Source organism: Penicillium nucicola, assembly GCF_028828085.1.
Source record: "Penicillium nucicola strain IBT 29836 chromosome Unknown utg000002l, whole genome shotgun sequence".
In the NCBI taxonomy this organism is placed as follows: Eukaryota; Fungi; Ascomycota; class Eurotiomycetes; order Eurotiales; family Aspergillaceae; genus Penicillium; species Penicillium nucicola.
Window position 1 is genome coordinate 3934893 of NW_026643126.1, and position 14543 is coordinate 3949435.

The 14543-nt window shown below is 50.1% G+C and overlaps 7 protein-coding genes across 7 annotated transcripts; 4 read left to right on the top strand and 3 right to left on the bottom strand.

Annotated features, from left to right (window-relative positions):
• Positions 1 to 22: 22 nt before the first annotated feature.
• On the top strand, positions 23 to 2446 carry dscA (ubiquitin-protein ligase dscA; the record flags this gene model as incomplete). Its single annotated transcript, XM_057125684.1, has 1 exon — positions 23 to 2446. One exon carries the CDS (start codon positions 23 to 25, stop codon positions 2444 to 2446), a length of 2424 nt encoding a protein of 807 aa, XP_056987843.1.
• Positions 2447 to 2794: 348 nt separating this feature from the next.
• Positions 2795 to 3734, bottom strand: N7511_003260 (glycine decarboxylase subunit H; the record flags this gene model as incomplete). The annotated part of the gene is made up of 3 exons (XM_057125685.1): positions 2795 to 3108; positions 3255 to 3317; positions 3461 to 3734. Coding segments are annotated over 3 exons (651 nt in total), but the record flags the coding sequence as incomplete, so codon positions are not given.
• A 78-nt stretch (positions 3735 to 3812) lies between these two features.
• Positions 3813 to 4325, top strand: N7511_003261 (mitochondrial 37S ribosomal protein bS6m; the record flags this gene model as incomplete). Its single annotated transcript, XM_057125686.1, has 3 exons — positions 3813 to 3836; positions 3914 to 3945; positions 4016 to 4325. 3 exons carry the CDS (start codon positions 3813 to 3815, stop codon positions 4323 to 4325), a joined length of 366 nt encoding a protein of 121 aa, XP_056987845.1.
• Positions 4326 to 5295: 970 nt separating this feature from the next.
• N7511_003262 (acyl-CoA thioesterase) lies at positions 5296 to 6528 on the top strand (the record flags this gene model as incomplete). Its single annotated transcript, XM_057125687.1, has 2 exons — positions 5296 to 5556; positions 5671 to 6528. The coding sequence occupies 2 exons, from the start codon at positions 5296 to 5298 to the stop codon at positions 6526 to 6528; spliced, it is 1119 nt and encodes a 372-aa protein (XP_056987846.1).
• A 1097-nt stretch (positions 6529 to 7625) lies between these two features.
• Positions 7626 to 8780, bottom strand: N7511_003263 (PIG-Y family protein; the record flags this gene model as incomplete). Its single annotated transcript, XM_057125688.1, has 1 exon — positions 7626 to 8780. One exon carries the CDS (start codon positions 8778 to 8780, stop codon positions 7626 to 7628), a length of 1155 nt encoding a protein of 384 aa, XP_056987847.1.
• Positions 8781 to 9661: 881 nt separating this feature from the next.
• Positions 9662 to 11380, bottom strand: N7511_003264 (uncharacterized protein; the record flags this gene model as incomplete). The annotated part of the gene is made up of 5 exons (XM_057125689.1): positions 9662 to 9843; positions 9892 to 10021; positions 10070 to 10717; positions 10768 to 10875; positions 11018 to 11380. 5 exons carry the CDS (start codon positions 11378 to 11380, stop codon positions 9662 to 9664), a joined length of 1431 nt encoding a protein of 476 aa, XP_056987848.1.
• A 575-nt stretch (positions 11381 to 11955) lies between these two features.
• N7511_003265 (uncharacterized protein) lies at positions 11956 to 12987 on the top strand (the record flags this gene model as incomplete). Its single annotated transcript, XM_057125690.1, has 3 exons — positions 11956 to 12015; positions 12068 to 12193; positions 12274 to 12987. 3 exons carry the CDS (start codon positions 11956 to 11958, stop codon positions 12985 to 12987), a joined length of 900 nt encoding a protein of 299 aa, XP_056987849.1.
• Between the last annotated feature and the right edge of the window lie 1556 nt (positions 12988 to 14543).

Below are 14543 nucleotides of genomic sequence, written 5' to 3' on the forward strand. Positions count from 1 at the left end.
ATGCCAGCACCCCGTGGCATCAATGGATAACCGCGGCTCCTTTTTCTTTTTTCTGCTAGTCTTCTACTTGCTCCTTAGCTCCCAGTCTAGACCCCCACTGGTTGATGAAGACCGGGAACGGCAGCGCGAGCTTGATCGCGAGCGACATGCTCTTGGTCTGCTGAATGGGTCGCGATATGGCGACTTCGATCCAGCGACCGAGCGGTGGCTTCCGTTTGAGGGACTGAGGGGTAACGATAGCTACGCATGGGATCTTTTTCCGCAGGTCAAAGATCGTGCTCGCCACCAGTTGCAGTCCGCCATTTCAAATGCCGGATTGGAAGCTCCGGCTGGTATAGAGGACCCGGCTGTCTCGCCAACGCTAAACCTGACCAAGCTCCTCCTTCCGGTCTACCGCAACTCAACGGGAAAGCTGCGAGGTGACTGGGTACGACGGACTGCAGACCCGCCTCGCCGAACTCCTTTGAACGTTACTGCCATCGCCGAAGAACATGAATACTTCACTCATGACTTCAGTCGCAATATTACCGGGAATGGAGGTACCTTCTACTTCGATATCGAAGAGGGAGGTGGCGAGGAGCTTCAAATGGGCGAAGGTCTTGCAAGAGAAATGAGGGCGAGTTTGACCGTTGAAAGTGAGGACTTCTGGGGGAGTACCTGGTACCTCTCCTTGTTCGGTATCCACTTCCCTGATACCGGGAGCATTGTAATGACTACCTCGAGCGAGAAATTCGGGGGCATCTTTTCGCTTCCACATTTCATGCTATCCGCAGACTCATACGGCTTGTCTCATGATCTTCTTCTCAAGTCGCTCTCGGACACTATCTCGCAGAAGCAAAATCGACCTCCGACACTGTTTCCTTGGTCTTCATTAGCAGGAACAGAGCAAATTGAGTTCCCTGCACCAAAATGTGAACATATTGTTTATCTACAGCAGCACCCAGTCATGGTCGGTGACGCTGCGGCTGACCGATTATTACTGGAGCGCATGGAGCAGGAGCTCAGATACCCTATAGGTGCTCCAATTCCAGATCCTCCTCTGATGGTCATGTCTGCCGTGGTCTTTTCCCCAGACTGTGGATACATACTTGAAAGCAAGGGAGCGCCTGACTTCCCTCCGACTGATATGCTATATTTGTCCGGACCCAAAACCGAAGAGTACAATAAATATGCAGCTCGTCTCGTTTTTGTGGTTTCCGGTGTGTTCGTTGCACAAATTACTCTACTTCTGCGCCAAATCAAGGAAGCTTCGACTCCTTCCACCCGGAGTCGGGTAAGTTTCTATACCATTGCATTGATGGCGCTCGGTGATGCGTTTGTCTTGGCATTTATTGTTCTGGAACTATATGCCGCCATTTCATTCTTGGTTTTGACGACTGCATCATTTTTGGCATTCCTTTCTGTGAGTTACATTGGAATGAAGTTCATGATGGAGATATGGGCAGTGCAAGAGCCAGAAAGGCGAGAACAAGACCGTCCGTCCAACCCAACTCCCACTACACGCCCTGGAACCTTGCCTCTGCCCGCGACAGCTGCTGCAGTACGAGACTCGGGCGCTACTCCAGTGATCTTACCCCCGGATCAAGATGCCCCAGATGACGAGCCAGAAACACCTGCTCCTACCCGAACTACTCCTCCAACCGCAAGACAAATACGCAGCGACGTAGGGGCGATGTATGCCAGATTTTACTTCGCACTGTTCGGCATGCTCATCTTATCAGTCTGGGCCTTCCTCCTCCCCAGACGCCTCGGCTCAATGTACACACGCTTCCTGGCGGCAGTCTACCTCTCATTTTGGGTCCCACAGATCTACCGCAACGCAATGCGAAACTGCCGCAAGGCGCTACGTTGGGACTTTGTGATCGGTCAGAGTATTCTACGTCTCTTCCCATTCCTATACTTCCTCACTGCCCGCGGAAACGTGCTCTTCATCCGGCCCGACTGGACAAGCGCTTTCATCATGACAGGATGGGTCTGGATCCAAGCCTGGGTTCTAGCCAGTCAGGACATTCTCGGTCCGCGCTTCTTCGTCCCGCGAGGCTGGGCGCCTCCTGCATACGACTATCATCCCACACTTCGTGATCTTTCCGGATCGGATGAAGATCTCGAGGCTGGCGGTGGTATGTTGTCTATTGCATCACTACGGGCTGATGAACGAGACCTTGTCAGTGATTTCAAGGAGGATGATAATGATAAGCAGAGGAAAGATCGGAAAAAGGCAATGTTCGATTGTGCTATTTGTATGCAGGATATTGAAGTCCCTGTTCTTCCGGCGCCTTCCGCTGCTGGTGGGAGCAGTGTCGCTGATGGGGCTTCAAGCATCTTGAGCCGTCGTACTTACATGGTCACCCCATGTCGGCATATCTTCCACACTGCTTGTTTGGAGAGCTGGATGAGACTACGGCTGCAGTGTCCTATCTGTCGGGACACTATTCCTCCTGTATAGATGTGATGTCTGAAATGTTTCTAAAAAAATGATCCATACTCATAGGTGTATCAATTGTACTTTATAATGCTACATTTTCGAGAGTTATACACCCACCAATAAATCTCAACTCCAGATCTACAAGGACAATACACCATTGATTTTGAACAAAGTCTTGTTGAACAGGAGGCCAATCCACAAAGGAACCAGCAAGTCTAAACGCTTTCGTTGAAGGAATCCAGCCATTGCCAAGCAACGACAAATATAACATCACATCACAAAAATAAAAGGAAACGAGAAATGAGTTCCAACCACATCAAAAACAAGCAAACATCATGTATCACCTGTCTTGTCTACACAATTCCAAATCTAACCCTCAATGGTAGCCTTGTAAGCAGCCTCGTCGAGAAGCGCCTCAAGCTCAGCAGCATCAGCAACCTCGATCTCAGCAATCCAGCCCTCACCCTCGGGGCTCTCGTTGATAGTCTTAGCCTTATCCTCGAGGATGCTGTTGCCACGGATGACCTTACCAGCAACAGGGGAGAGGACATCGGAAGCAGACTTGACGGACTCAACGGCACCGACGGGCTCGCCGGCGGCGATCTCGAGATCCTCCTCGGGAAGCTCGACGTAGACGACATCACCCAGGGAGTGAGCAGCGTAGTCGGTGATACCGATCTTGGCTGGAAGCGGAATATGTTAGCTACCCCGCTACTCATAGAGACATGGAGATAATGGTGGGCAACATAGCACACGCGCCACACCAACCAAGTGGTGCGGTGAAGGGCGAGGGTATATGTCCAATTGATAGGGGAAAGGTGCAACTGACCAGTCTTGCCGCCGTCGGCCAACTCAATCCACTCGTGAGACTCGGTGTACTTCTTCAGCTGGGCTAAAATGCGAATCGATGCGCCGTCAGTAAAAGGTGACATCATACACCCCCGGAGGGCAGATAATGAGCATTGTAATGCTTCATTGCCAGCCGGAGTACCTTGTATGGTCTCCCGGACAGCATTGGGGGCACACAATACTCACAAAGAGGGCTCTGGGAGAAGCTCCTGGTTCCCCGCGGGAAACGGAAAGCGGGCGAGGCACGGCAGGCGGAAGCCAGAGGCTTCTGGGCAAGGACCCGGGAAGCGAAGGGGCGGATAGCACGAGCGACGGAAGACATTTTGGAGGAATTGAAGGGGTTGGAAGTGTGAAAAGGGAAAAATGGGAAGAGAGGAGAGTTTAAGTAGGAAAGAAAGAGGGAGGAGCTTCCCCGGCGGAGTTTCGTTGACGCATGGGCTCCGATAAGGAAATGCCAAGACACTGATAAGCCGGAACCTCAGTTGGGATTTTGCGTGGCTTCAAGGACTTCATTTCTGTCTTCCATCGGGTTTGCGCCATGTTGTACGAGCTCATTGCTATTGTATGTTCTCGAGTCGAGATTCGCGGGCTCATTTCGTTCCTGCTGTCGAATTTTGCTAACTCGCGCTCTGCTCATAGGTCCGCCCCGGCAGCCTCAACGAGGTGCGAGAGTACGTCTGAATCAATGCCATCATGGTCTTCATCAATTGGCCATTTCGAATACTGATACCCATCCTGCAGAATCGCCCGTAACGCCGGTGGCCAGGTCATCCGCTCCGGTGGTGTTGTCCGCGGCTTCACCAACTGGGGATCCTTCCGCCTGCCCCGGGTCACCACAAAACATCAGGCCCGATACTCCGAAGGTCACCACTTCATCATGCGCTTCGATTCCTCTGGCGCCGTCCAGTCCAATATTCGCCGCACTCTCGGTCTCGATCCCCGTATGATCAACTTCTCCGTGGTCAAGCTGGGCGACAAGCTTGAGGAGATTAAGGATATCGAGGGCAAGGTTGGATGGAACAATGTTCGCCAGATTAGCGACACCATCTAATTGGCATAATTCTTGTCGAACGTTTGTTCGGTTGCCGATATTAGACTTTGGAGCGTGGATTTGGATTTGCATTATTTTTTGTTTTTGTATCATTATGGCACGGGCATTGGGATTACCACTCGACACTATCAGCGCGATTGGCGTATACTGTACAAAATACCAGTTTGATCTACAAGTCTTGTTCCTTGGGCTGCTTGAGACTGTTCGACATGACAGGTAGTGAGCCTGATGTCCTTGCCCACAATTGTGGACTGTTTCTATCACAGCCACCGGTCTTTCACGCCTGGACCTTTATATGCTCTAAAATATTATGTCAAAATAGGACAAAAAAAAGGCGCCAATAACCCCCAATTGAGGGCGAGAACACTACATGCAAGGTGTACTCCCCTAGACATGTTCGCGAGATGTTAACTTATCTAACACGTACATCATAGCACTGCGAAGACACCGACAGGCCCCGTGACAGTATCATCTATTAAACAAGAAGCAAAGATCTCAACAGTTATAGCTTATCCTCTCTAATGATTTCACATAACCAATCACAGTCAGCCCATTTCAAACACGCAGCCATGTCTCCTCATTACAGGAAAGTGTTTAAATAGCCATAAATCCCATACATCTGTTAGGTCAGTTCTCCAACATACGCCCCAACATACCAACAGCTTGGGGAGCCGTGTGACTGTCAAGCCGAGGTATCGGCCAGTCCCGTCCGACCATACCCAATACGTCTACTTTGTTTTCAGTTTCCTCCGCACTGCAAGTCAAGTCTGCTCAATTCGCGTCTGTGACCCCCCGAAAAGCAAGCGATATAAACCCCGCGGAACAGAAACGCCGATCGGGAACACGCTTGATCGGACAGGAAGAGGCACCGGGCCGCGCCTCCACGCCTCGGACGACAAAGTACCATATCCAGCCAACTGGAATTTCATTAAAAACGATTCAACAATCGGCATTTCTCATCTCATACTCCATGTCTCCACAACGCGGGGCCCCAGGCTATGCCATGGACGAAGCGATGTCCCCGCATTCATTCGTTGAACTAATGGCATTGGAACGACTCGAGACTATAAACGTCTCCGACGATTCAGTCGAACCGGAGAAAATTGAGCGTTTCCGCTCTTTAGCTGCCCCATTTCCTCCTGGTGAGGGCACACGCTCATTTGGCGGACATGTCTATGCGCAATCAGCCTACGCAGCGTCAAAGACCGTTGAAAGGGGACTTGTTATCCATGTAAGTTTCTACAATTTTCAAGGTCAATCTCCAGCCTGGAGCAAAACAAGACCCAATACTCCCCAATTGAAAACAAAAAGCACCATAGACATACACGAACTAACCCCCAACCAGAATATGACCGGAACATTCATCCTCCCCGGAAAACTAGACACACCATACACGTACACAGTGCGACACATCCGCGACGGATACATGTACAGCACACGAAGCATAGACGCGCGGCAACACAACAAAATCTGCTTCACAGCCATTTGCAGCTTCAAACGTGACGAAAATCAGCGCCTGTTCAACCACCAGCCCGCACCCGTGCAAGAACGCTTCAATTCCATCCTGGCTTCCAAACCAGCTGAGAACCAACCTATCAGTCCTAGCGTTGATGCAGACTGGTGGATTGATAATGTCCGGCATGGGAATATCACCGAAAGGCCCTTCCCTGGTTTGGATGTGCGCAAGACAGATATGGGCGGGTTTAATCAGTCTGGAATGGTGAAGGGGGCACCAGAGCAATATCGACAGCTTACGCAGTATCGGCTCAAAGGATCGCCTGAGGCTGATACGTCTATTGGGTTGGATGTTGTGAGGCGGAGGGAAGAGAGGGGTGAGTATGATAATCTATATGTGTGTGCGCATATGTATTCTAGCGATAAGAATTCATTGCTGCTTATTCCCCGGGCTCTTGGGATTAGGGCTTGGAGTGAGATGGCTAGTTTGACGCTTACTGTTATTGTGCATTTGCATGGGCAGGCGTTGAGGATGGTGGATTGGGATATGGTTGGTGATGCGTCGGGGAAGTGGGATGGGGAGTTGCCTATGAAGTGGTTCATTCAGGAGGGGTGGACGCCTCGGGCTGCTGAGAATCGGGGAGTGCATGAGAGTTTCCTTTGGGGTCCTGATGGCTCATTGCTTGCTACTTCTATGCAGGACAGTTTGTTGAGACTGAGGCGGTTGGGGATGGAGTCAAATCTGTAATTATTTTGGTGCATGGGTTGTCTTGTATATACCGTTTCCTATTTCCTAGAATAGACAGCAAGATGATCTTATTAAAAGAGTGATATTTCTTCGACTATATATAGGAAATTGCTAAAAAGCCACCCCTCCGCTATATGTTATCAGCGCTACGAAGTTAGTCGATTTGTAGCGCATTTTGAGTATTATAATTTTTATGATATTATACCCTAAAATTGCCATCATGTTTTACTCTAAAACTACCCCATATTCTTGGCATTACAATGCCAGCAGCCCATAACCCCTAGTTTTTTAGCAATTAGGGGTGGCTTTCTAGCACTACCCTCAGGCTATCGGAGAAGGCCGATGACTCATATCGGTTCAAACCTTGGGATAACTAAGGTATCGTTCTATTCCACCGTGATATCGCCCTTCGCATCTAACTTATTCGCCTCATCGATAGGGCGAAACTGCCATCGCCTACCGCAGCACCGTCGCTGGCAAAGAAAATCCGCTACAAAGTTGTGTATAAACCATGATTGATAAGGCTCTAAGCATTAAATATGACGCGGGGAGGAGAATTGCAGCCAGCCAGGGCGCACTAAGTTTCTTGGACGAATTTCGCGAAATGAAGTCTAAGATATAGACTCTAGAGTCAAATGCGCAAAAAAACAAGAAATTGATATAAAAAATCTGAGGGAAACGCTACACTACCACCATCAAAGCCACCTGGATTTCCGTCAACGCGCAATCGCGACATGGGTACGCGATGCCTACGGTAAAATCACCAAAGCCCGGAACACTGAAATTCGGCGACTCAACAAAGATATTTTCCACGGGAGAGATATCCGAGGGGACGCTATGGTAGTCCGGGAGAGATATGAAAGACCTAGTACGGTTTGAGGTTAATAGGGTAGGGATCATTATGGGTTATCTTGTATATAACGTTTCTTAGATAGTCAGTATGATGATCCTATTAAGAGAGGAGTATTCCTTCGACTGTATATATAAGCCTGCAAACACAGCTGTTCAATTAGAGCCTCAGTGAGACGAACGAGTAGGATGTATGTATCGCTAAAAGGGTATATCAAAACCAACCAAAACAAACCAATGCAATGCAGTCAAATATCATCTCCAGAAATATTAGCATGCTTGAAATACTTCATCCCAACCCAAGCAACAACCACCCAAACCCAAGACATAACAGCAGTGAGTATGATGAGAGCAGGATAATACCCAACAATAGGCAAAGTAGGGTCATCCTCCAACTCCGGCGGCGCATAAGGCGTCTCACCAACATCCCAAGCCCAACTCCAAACCTCAAAGCAACTCCCAATCCCAACAACAAACACCAGCCATGTCACAATCAATATAATCCACCCCCACCATTCGGTCTCAGAATAGTCCCAGTCCACATCCGCACCATTCCCGTTACTCTTAATTTCAACAGGATTCGAAGCCAGAGGCGAGGACTTATGTCGATGGACAGTCCTGTAGGCCGTCTCAGGCTGAGGCTCAAGAGGGTAAAATGCATCCGGGGAAGACGATTGCGTTTTCGTCGAGATGTGTAACCCAGCAACTGCGCTTTTCGGACTTGTACCGGTCCCATTACTCCCCGTTCCAGGCGGAGTGATAGAATTTGATATCAGCCGGGGGAAGGAGACCAGGTCTTCGTCGTCTGTGCCCGTTTCCTCGCCGTGTAGGGTCGGCCGCGCGACGCTCTGCCGGCGGCGTGTTATCGGTGGCCGGACGGCTTTCAGCGTGTTGTTATTGCGGAAGAAGCTCGGCTGGGAGTTGTCACCGTCTGCATCTGCGTCTTCGTCGAAGCTGGCGCGTTGATAGGATGTAGGGCCGTGGCCATGATCGGTGGAGATTTGGCCGTTCAGGGAGGAGCGAGGTTGGAGGGGATCGGGGGAGATGGGGAGGTGTGGTATGGAGGCCGTGGAGGCTGTAGAGGTGGATGTCTCTGTGCGAAAGGCATCGGAGGCGATTTTGGAAGAGGAGGTTCTTTTTTCTCGTGATTCTAGTCTTGGTCCTAGTAATGCTGTTTTCCGCAAGGAGCCACGGCGGCGGCGCGTGCGGCGTTGCGCGAGCGCCGCGGACATTGCGCGGCTGCTTGTACTTGCATTGCTTGCACTGTCTGTTGATGGCATATCGGGCTGGAGGTCTCCCGCTGGGGTGAAGAAGGAGAGTCGCGCGAGTAGAGAGGCCGAGAGGTTGCGTTTGTGGCTGGATCGGCGATTGGAGCCCGGCTGGTCCGCATTGTTGGATTCCATTGGCACGGAAAGTTGCCGTCAATCCACAAATCTGGGGAATTCCTTGTTTCAGGAGACGTTGGTGTTATATTGTACGTGTAAGTGGGAGTGGGAGTGGAAGTGTATACGGTGAGAATCAGCTGTACTCAATTAGCCTTGGTCAGCCATTTCACAGAAGCACCGCATTACACCAACTATTTATTGCTCATTTTTACAACTCCATGTACACGTTGGCAGTGCACAAGAAACATGGCCTATGGCCAAATGCATGCTAGGAACATATCCAAACATCTAAACAGGAAACCAAATTGGTATCTGGGCTAAAACGCCAAAGGTGTCACACGAAAGGAAAGTCGTCACAGCATATACGGATAGTCCATCCATAGTCCATCTTCCAATGGTTTCAAAAGGCCGACAAAATCACAAAAAATACATGTACTCGAATGGACTAGGGGGGGGAAAAAGAAAGAAGAAAAGAGCAAATAGTCCAAATAGTCCAAATAGTCCAAATAGTCCAAATAGTCCAAATACGCAGTGAAAGAGTAGGGAGGCGCTTTTATTTGAGAGCATAGCCAAAAGAAAAATCCAAGGGACCCTTGATTGCAAGGCACGCTTAATGGAGAGAAAGACGAAAAAGATCGAAATCAACACAGTGGACTTGGGGTATTGGTGCGCAAGACACAAATTCCGTTTCAGACAAAAGCAGGTTGCTCGCTTGAAAATCCACTCGAGAGACAATTTGACAATTGAAATAAGGAAATAAAAGGAGAAAGATCAACGGAGATGGGGAATTGTAGAGGTGCTATGGAAAGAAAAACAAGAAGTAAAAACATGTTAAGACAACTTGGTTCTGTTAGCTCAAGCCGAGTGACCCGACTGCAACCTGTTCACGAAGAACCGAGCTACGCCTGGTAGCCTCCGTTGAAGTTGTTGTTGGACTGGTCCCAGTTACCGGAGGGGGACATGGGCTGGCCACGGCCATAGCCTCCGGCATTACCGGCCTGGGGATAGCCCTGACCAGGCATGGCGGGTCCGTTGAAGTTGTTGGCTTGTTGATCCCAGCCTCGACCAGCAGGGGCAGGACCTATTTAAGTCAGTAAGAGTGCATGCGAAAGAGATACGATGGGCTAACCTTGGTTCATGGGGTTCAGGGGACCACCGTACTGGGGGAAGAATCCAGCAGGGCTGTTGTTGAACCCGGCATTGGCTTGCTGGGGAGAAAAGGTATCGTACTGGCCGGTCGGAGGGCGATCCTTGCCCCACTGTGGCTGTTAGTAAATGCCGATTATAACTGTTCAAGAGTGACTTACGCTGCACTTCAACGGACGACCGTTGACGTTGTATCCGTTCAGCTGGCAGATCGCGGAAGCAGCATTCTCATGAGAATCCATCTTCACGAATGCAAAGCCACGGTCAGCCTGAAGACGAGTCTCAAGAACATAGCCGAAGTTCTGGAAGAGCGGGACCAAGTCGTTTTGTGAAGTATAAGGAGTGAGGTTGCCGACGTAGCAGGTAGTCTGCCACTGGGGAGTCTGTTGAGCCACCATGTCGTAGCTCTGGATACCATGGGTAGGGAAGTGGTGGTGACCGAAAGGAGTGGTGGGAGTCATGCCCATGGCAGCCATTGCCTGTTGCTGAGAGATCGAAGGCTGACCCTTCTGGTTGGCCCAGTTGCAACGGATGGCGCGAGAGCCAAGCCATTCACCGTCCATCGAAGTAAGAGCCTTGTCAGCCTCGGCGCGATCGCGGAAAGCGACAAATCCGTATCCACGGGAGCGACCAGTCTTCATGTCCCACATCACGCGAGCTTCAGATACTGAGCCAAATGCAGAGAAGGCCTGGGTCAGGACCTCATCGTTGACTTCATTGCTCAAGTCACCAACGAAGATATGGAAGTGGTTAGAGGTGTCCTCCTTGTTGGTGCTGTTGGATTGGTAGGCCCAGTTGACGCGGATTTCCTGCAAAATAATCAGAATCAAGCCAGATCACTGAAAGAAAAGAAACTCACCGATTGGTGAATCCGACGGCCGTTCAGGGTCTGCATCGCTCGCTCAGCGGCACCGGGGTCGTCAAACTCCACGAAACCATAGTTGTGACCCTTGGTGGTGAATTGGCCCTAGAAAGCAGTAAAGTCAGATAACGACTATTTTCATTTCGGAAAGAAAGAAAAATAAAGCAATGAAATTTGTGGAGTGCCACGGGGTATTATTGCACACAGGGGATGCACGATGCAGGGGGTGCCCGTCAGGAGGACTCACATTCTTGTCAGGAATGATCTTCACGCTGACCACGTGGCCTGTGGTTTCAAAGATTTGCTTCAAAATGTCCTCGGTCACTCTTGGATCCAGTCCGCCCACGTAAAGCGCTCTCTTGTTCGGTTCGGGGGCGGCTCGGCGCACATAACCTCCAGCGCTTGTAGGAGACATCATATTGGCTCCGGACATGGGGGACATGGCAGTTGGAATCGGATTGGTATTCTGCGGAATAATCACAGGAGGACGCGGGGGCGGGGGCATGTGAGATGGGGTGCCCTGGCCGTTGCCTTGAGTAGCATCATACTGTTGATTGACAGCAGGAGGCTGAGGCAGCGAAGCAGCCGATACTTGAGTGTTTTCAGCCATTGTGAATTCCCGAAGAAGTCGATAATATTCCAAAGACGATCAGAGGAAGAGATAGAGGCAGGTGGTCGGGATTAAATGTCAGACTGGGGGTCCCGGCTGGCGATCTGTCAAATTCGGGGGCGTTTGAGACAATCCAGAAATGTTGAAAGCCACAATCGCAAGCAAGATCGAAAAGTATAGTATAAAGGACGGGGTAGGGGGGAAGGATTAAGGGGAACAGGAATAGGCTCAAAGATGAAGCTAAACAAAGAACGGGTATAAACAGTGCTAAGAGACACCGAGCCCGGGAGGGAGATGATACGGTCGGAGGGTAAGGAGGGAAGACCCAACCTAGAAAAGAGACCTAGAAGAAGGAACAAGAAAAAAGAAACAGAAAAGGAAAAACGATAGAGAGATGAAGAAGAAAGAAAAGAGAAGAGTAAAGGGAGACTTAGCCGCTAGGGGTGGGGGGAGGACACCAAACCCCAACGGGATTAGCCGCACGACTTCTATCATTTCCATCACTTTCGTGCTTCAACATCTACACTTCCCTCTCTCTCCTCTCGACGCCTCAACAACTATACTGCTATACATACATGGCTGGCTTTGCGGATCCACAGTCCCTGGGGGACCTCTCCTCCATCATTGAGCGCACAGTAAGGACTCACCCCGTGTTGTTAGTCTCTGGAAACCCAGCTCACTCTCTAGCTCCTTGATACCGGTCGTGTGTTTCGCAAGTCAGGTTCCATGCCATCTAGGGCCCATATACAGCGGTCTCTTCCTCTTTACCATGAGAGCTTCCAAATTGCCTTAGATAACCTGTCAGAACAAATCGTGAGTGACATCGGAGCTTGCTCCCGTGACTTCGTGCATTCCAAATCCATGTTTACTTTTTCCTCGCTAATCATCCTCAGTTTATCGCCAAAGCGTTCCTGGAGAAAGACTATGAGGCGCTGAAAGCTACCAGCGCTCCTCAGCCCATTGAAGATGTGGCTATGAGCGATGTCAACCAGAGAGTAGAGCCTGAGCTTGATGTTCTAGCCGAGAAAGCCGAGTCTATCACGGACACTGAGCAACCGGCGCTTAAGTTAGAGGAGGGGATCTCGGTTAAACAGTCGACACCAGAACCCAAACCCGACCTCCAAAATGACCATGTCGTCGTCAAAGAGGAAAGTGAAAGTAAAGCACCCGACTCAGCATTTCCCGGCACCAACGAAGAGCTCAACTTTGACTCAGTTCTCAACACGAGCAGCACCAATGACTTTGATCTCAGTCTGGACTTTAACGATAATGACATGGGCAATCAAGCCTTTCTGTCAGGATCCAACTTTGCGGGCGCGGGCGCCACGGGAACTGCCGAAAAGCCAAATACATCACAAGCACAGCCGATGGAAGCTACCGCCTCCACTGGCGGTGGTGCATTTGATATGGAGCTGTCCAAAACAGAAGGGGATGATAATTTCCTCCAAGGCAATGCTACGGATGATTTCATGGGGCCGGCCGAATCTAACTTTGACGACCTGTTCATGGACACCGAGAATTTCGAAGACAACGGCGGCAATTTCAATCAGCTTGAAGGTGACACTCTAATGAATGTCAATGAGCTGGATGACAATTGGTTCAATTAATGGTGGGGATATGCCTCAGATGCAGATTAGCAAGAGCCAGTACCGCTTGTGGGGAAATAGTCTCCTGCGATCTGCATGGGGTTGCATCCGGCACTAGTGATTTCCAGTAGATTTATGACATGTACTTTGGATGAGTGTACTCTACCTTACTACTGTATATGAGAGTGATGTCTCATGCATACCTTCTAGGACTTTTACCACACTGGAACCTGTTCCCTTCTTGCTACACGTACAGTGAGCTTGTGGGACATATGCACCGATCAGGCAATAGAAGTAGCAGTATCAATAGTCACTACTAGCACTGATTATAGTGGATGTATTATCTGACTATTGTCAATAGAGGAATAAAGTCAGTCTATGTGTCTTTCTAGTTTACTTCCGACCATAGCCCCGTGAAGCAACCGACACGGACCCGGTGAAAATAATCTTCCGGCATGTCACCTCTCGGCCATGAGGAGCCTGACCACTTATTATTAGAAGGGAAGTTGCTAGTCAATGTTTTCTAGAAAGAATGTACCAGCTTTCCAAAGCTCCCCAGTCGGAGTCACTTATACAGCTATTAGCCCTGCACGCCCACGCCAATTGGAATTGTCGAGGCAAATCGAGACTCGCTCCAGTGTATCAATCTGAGCATCTCCAACGACTAATTGAATCTGCCACTGGTGTGTCTCATCCTACGATAGCTTCGAGTATCTACAGCGGTTTCCTTTGACGAAAGTGGAACATTTTCTAACCTTCTAGCGTGTTTTGCAAACTAAAAATGGTACACCCGAGTATGGATATACGGGTGAAGGAGTCCAGATCCGTATATCCATAACTCTGTCAGTCACTGGATAGCGCCAACTCCACCTCCGTCCTCTGAAACAGGTACCATTACCTTCCCGGCAACCTTGTGGCTGCGCTAGCTCCCAATATTACAAGGCTGCGGGTGCTATACGAATGGGACGGTCTAATATGAAACCAACAGGGCAAAGGAAGTGGATACTCGCGCCCAAAGGCAAGGCACAAGCCGAGTCCCACCTGACACTGCTACCGAGTTTATACCAGGCCTAGGTATGAAAAAGGAGGGAGATCGTTGCAGGGAAGGTTAAAGTATGAAGCGCACATGGAAATATGGCAATAACCACGCGCAAACTGCGCCAATCAGTCTAAAGCCTACCCTCCAAAAGACTTGCCAAACAGCGGTGATTAGGAGCCCCAATGACGTAAGAGGCCCGATGGAGATCGGCAAGCCTGGAGAAAATCAAATCAGGGCAGGGGGGGGAAATTGGCCATCAGAAGATCCAGAACCGGGGCACAGACGGGGGTTGATCTCTATTTCTGGCCCGTTGGCGGGATTGGAGGGGAGTTGGGAGTTGTTCATCGTTCAGCCCTGGACTAATGAGGTCATCGGCACGGGCCTTGGGGTTCAGGGCTCCAGGGCTTCAGGGCAGAAAACAGTTGTCCAGCACATGCGTGTTGTGTTGTCGAGTTGTGTCGTCATGTTGTCAAGCCTAGGCTGCGCAACTGTCGCAGACTCTGAACAGACATTGAAGAGGGGGGGGGGGGCATAATGG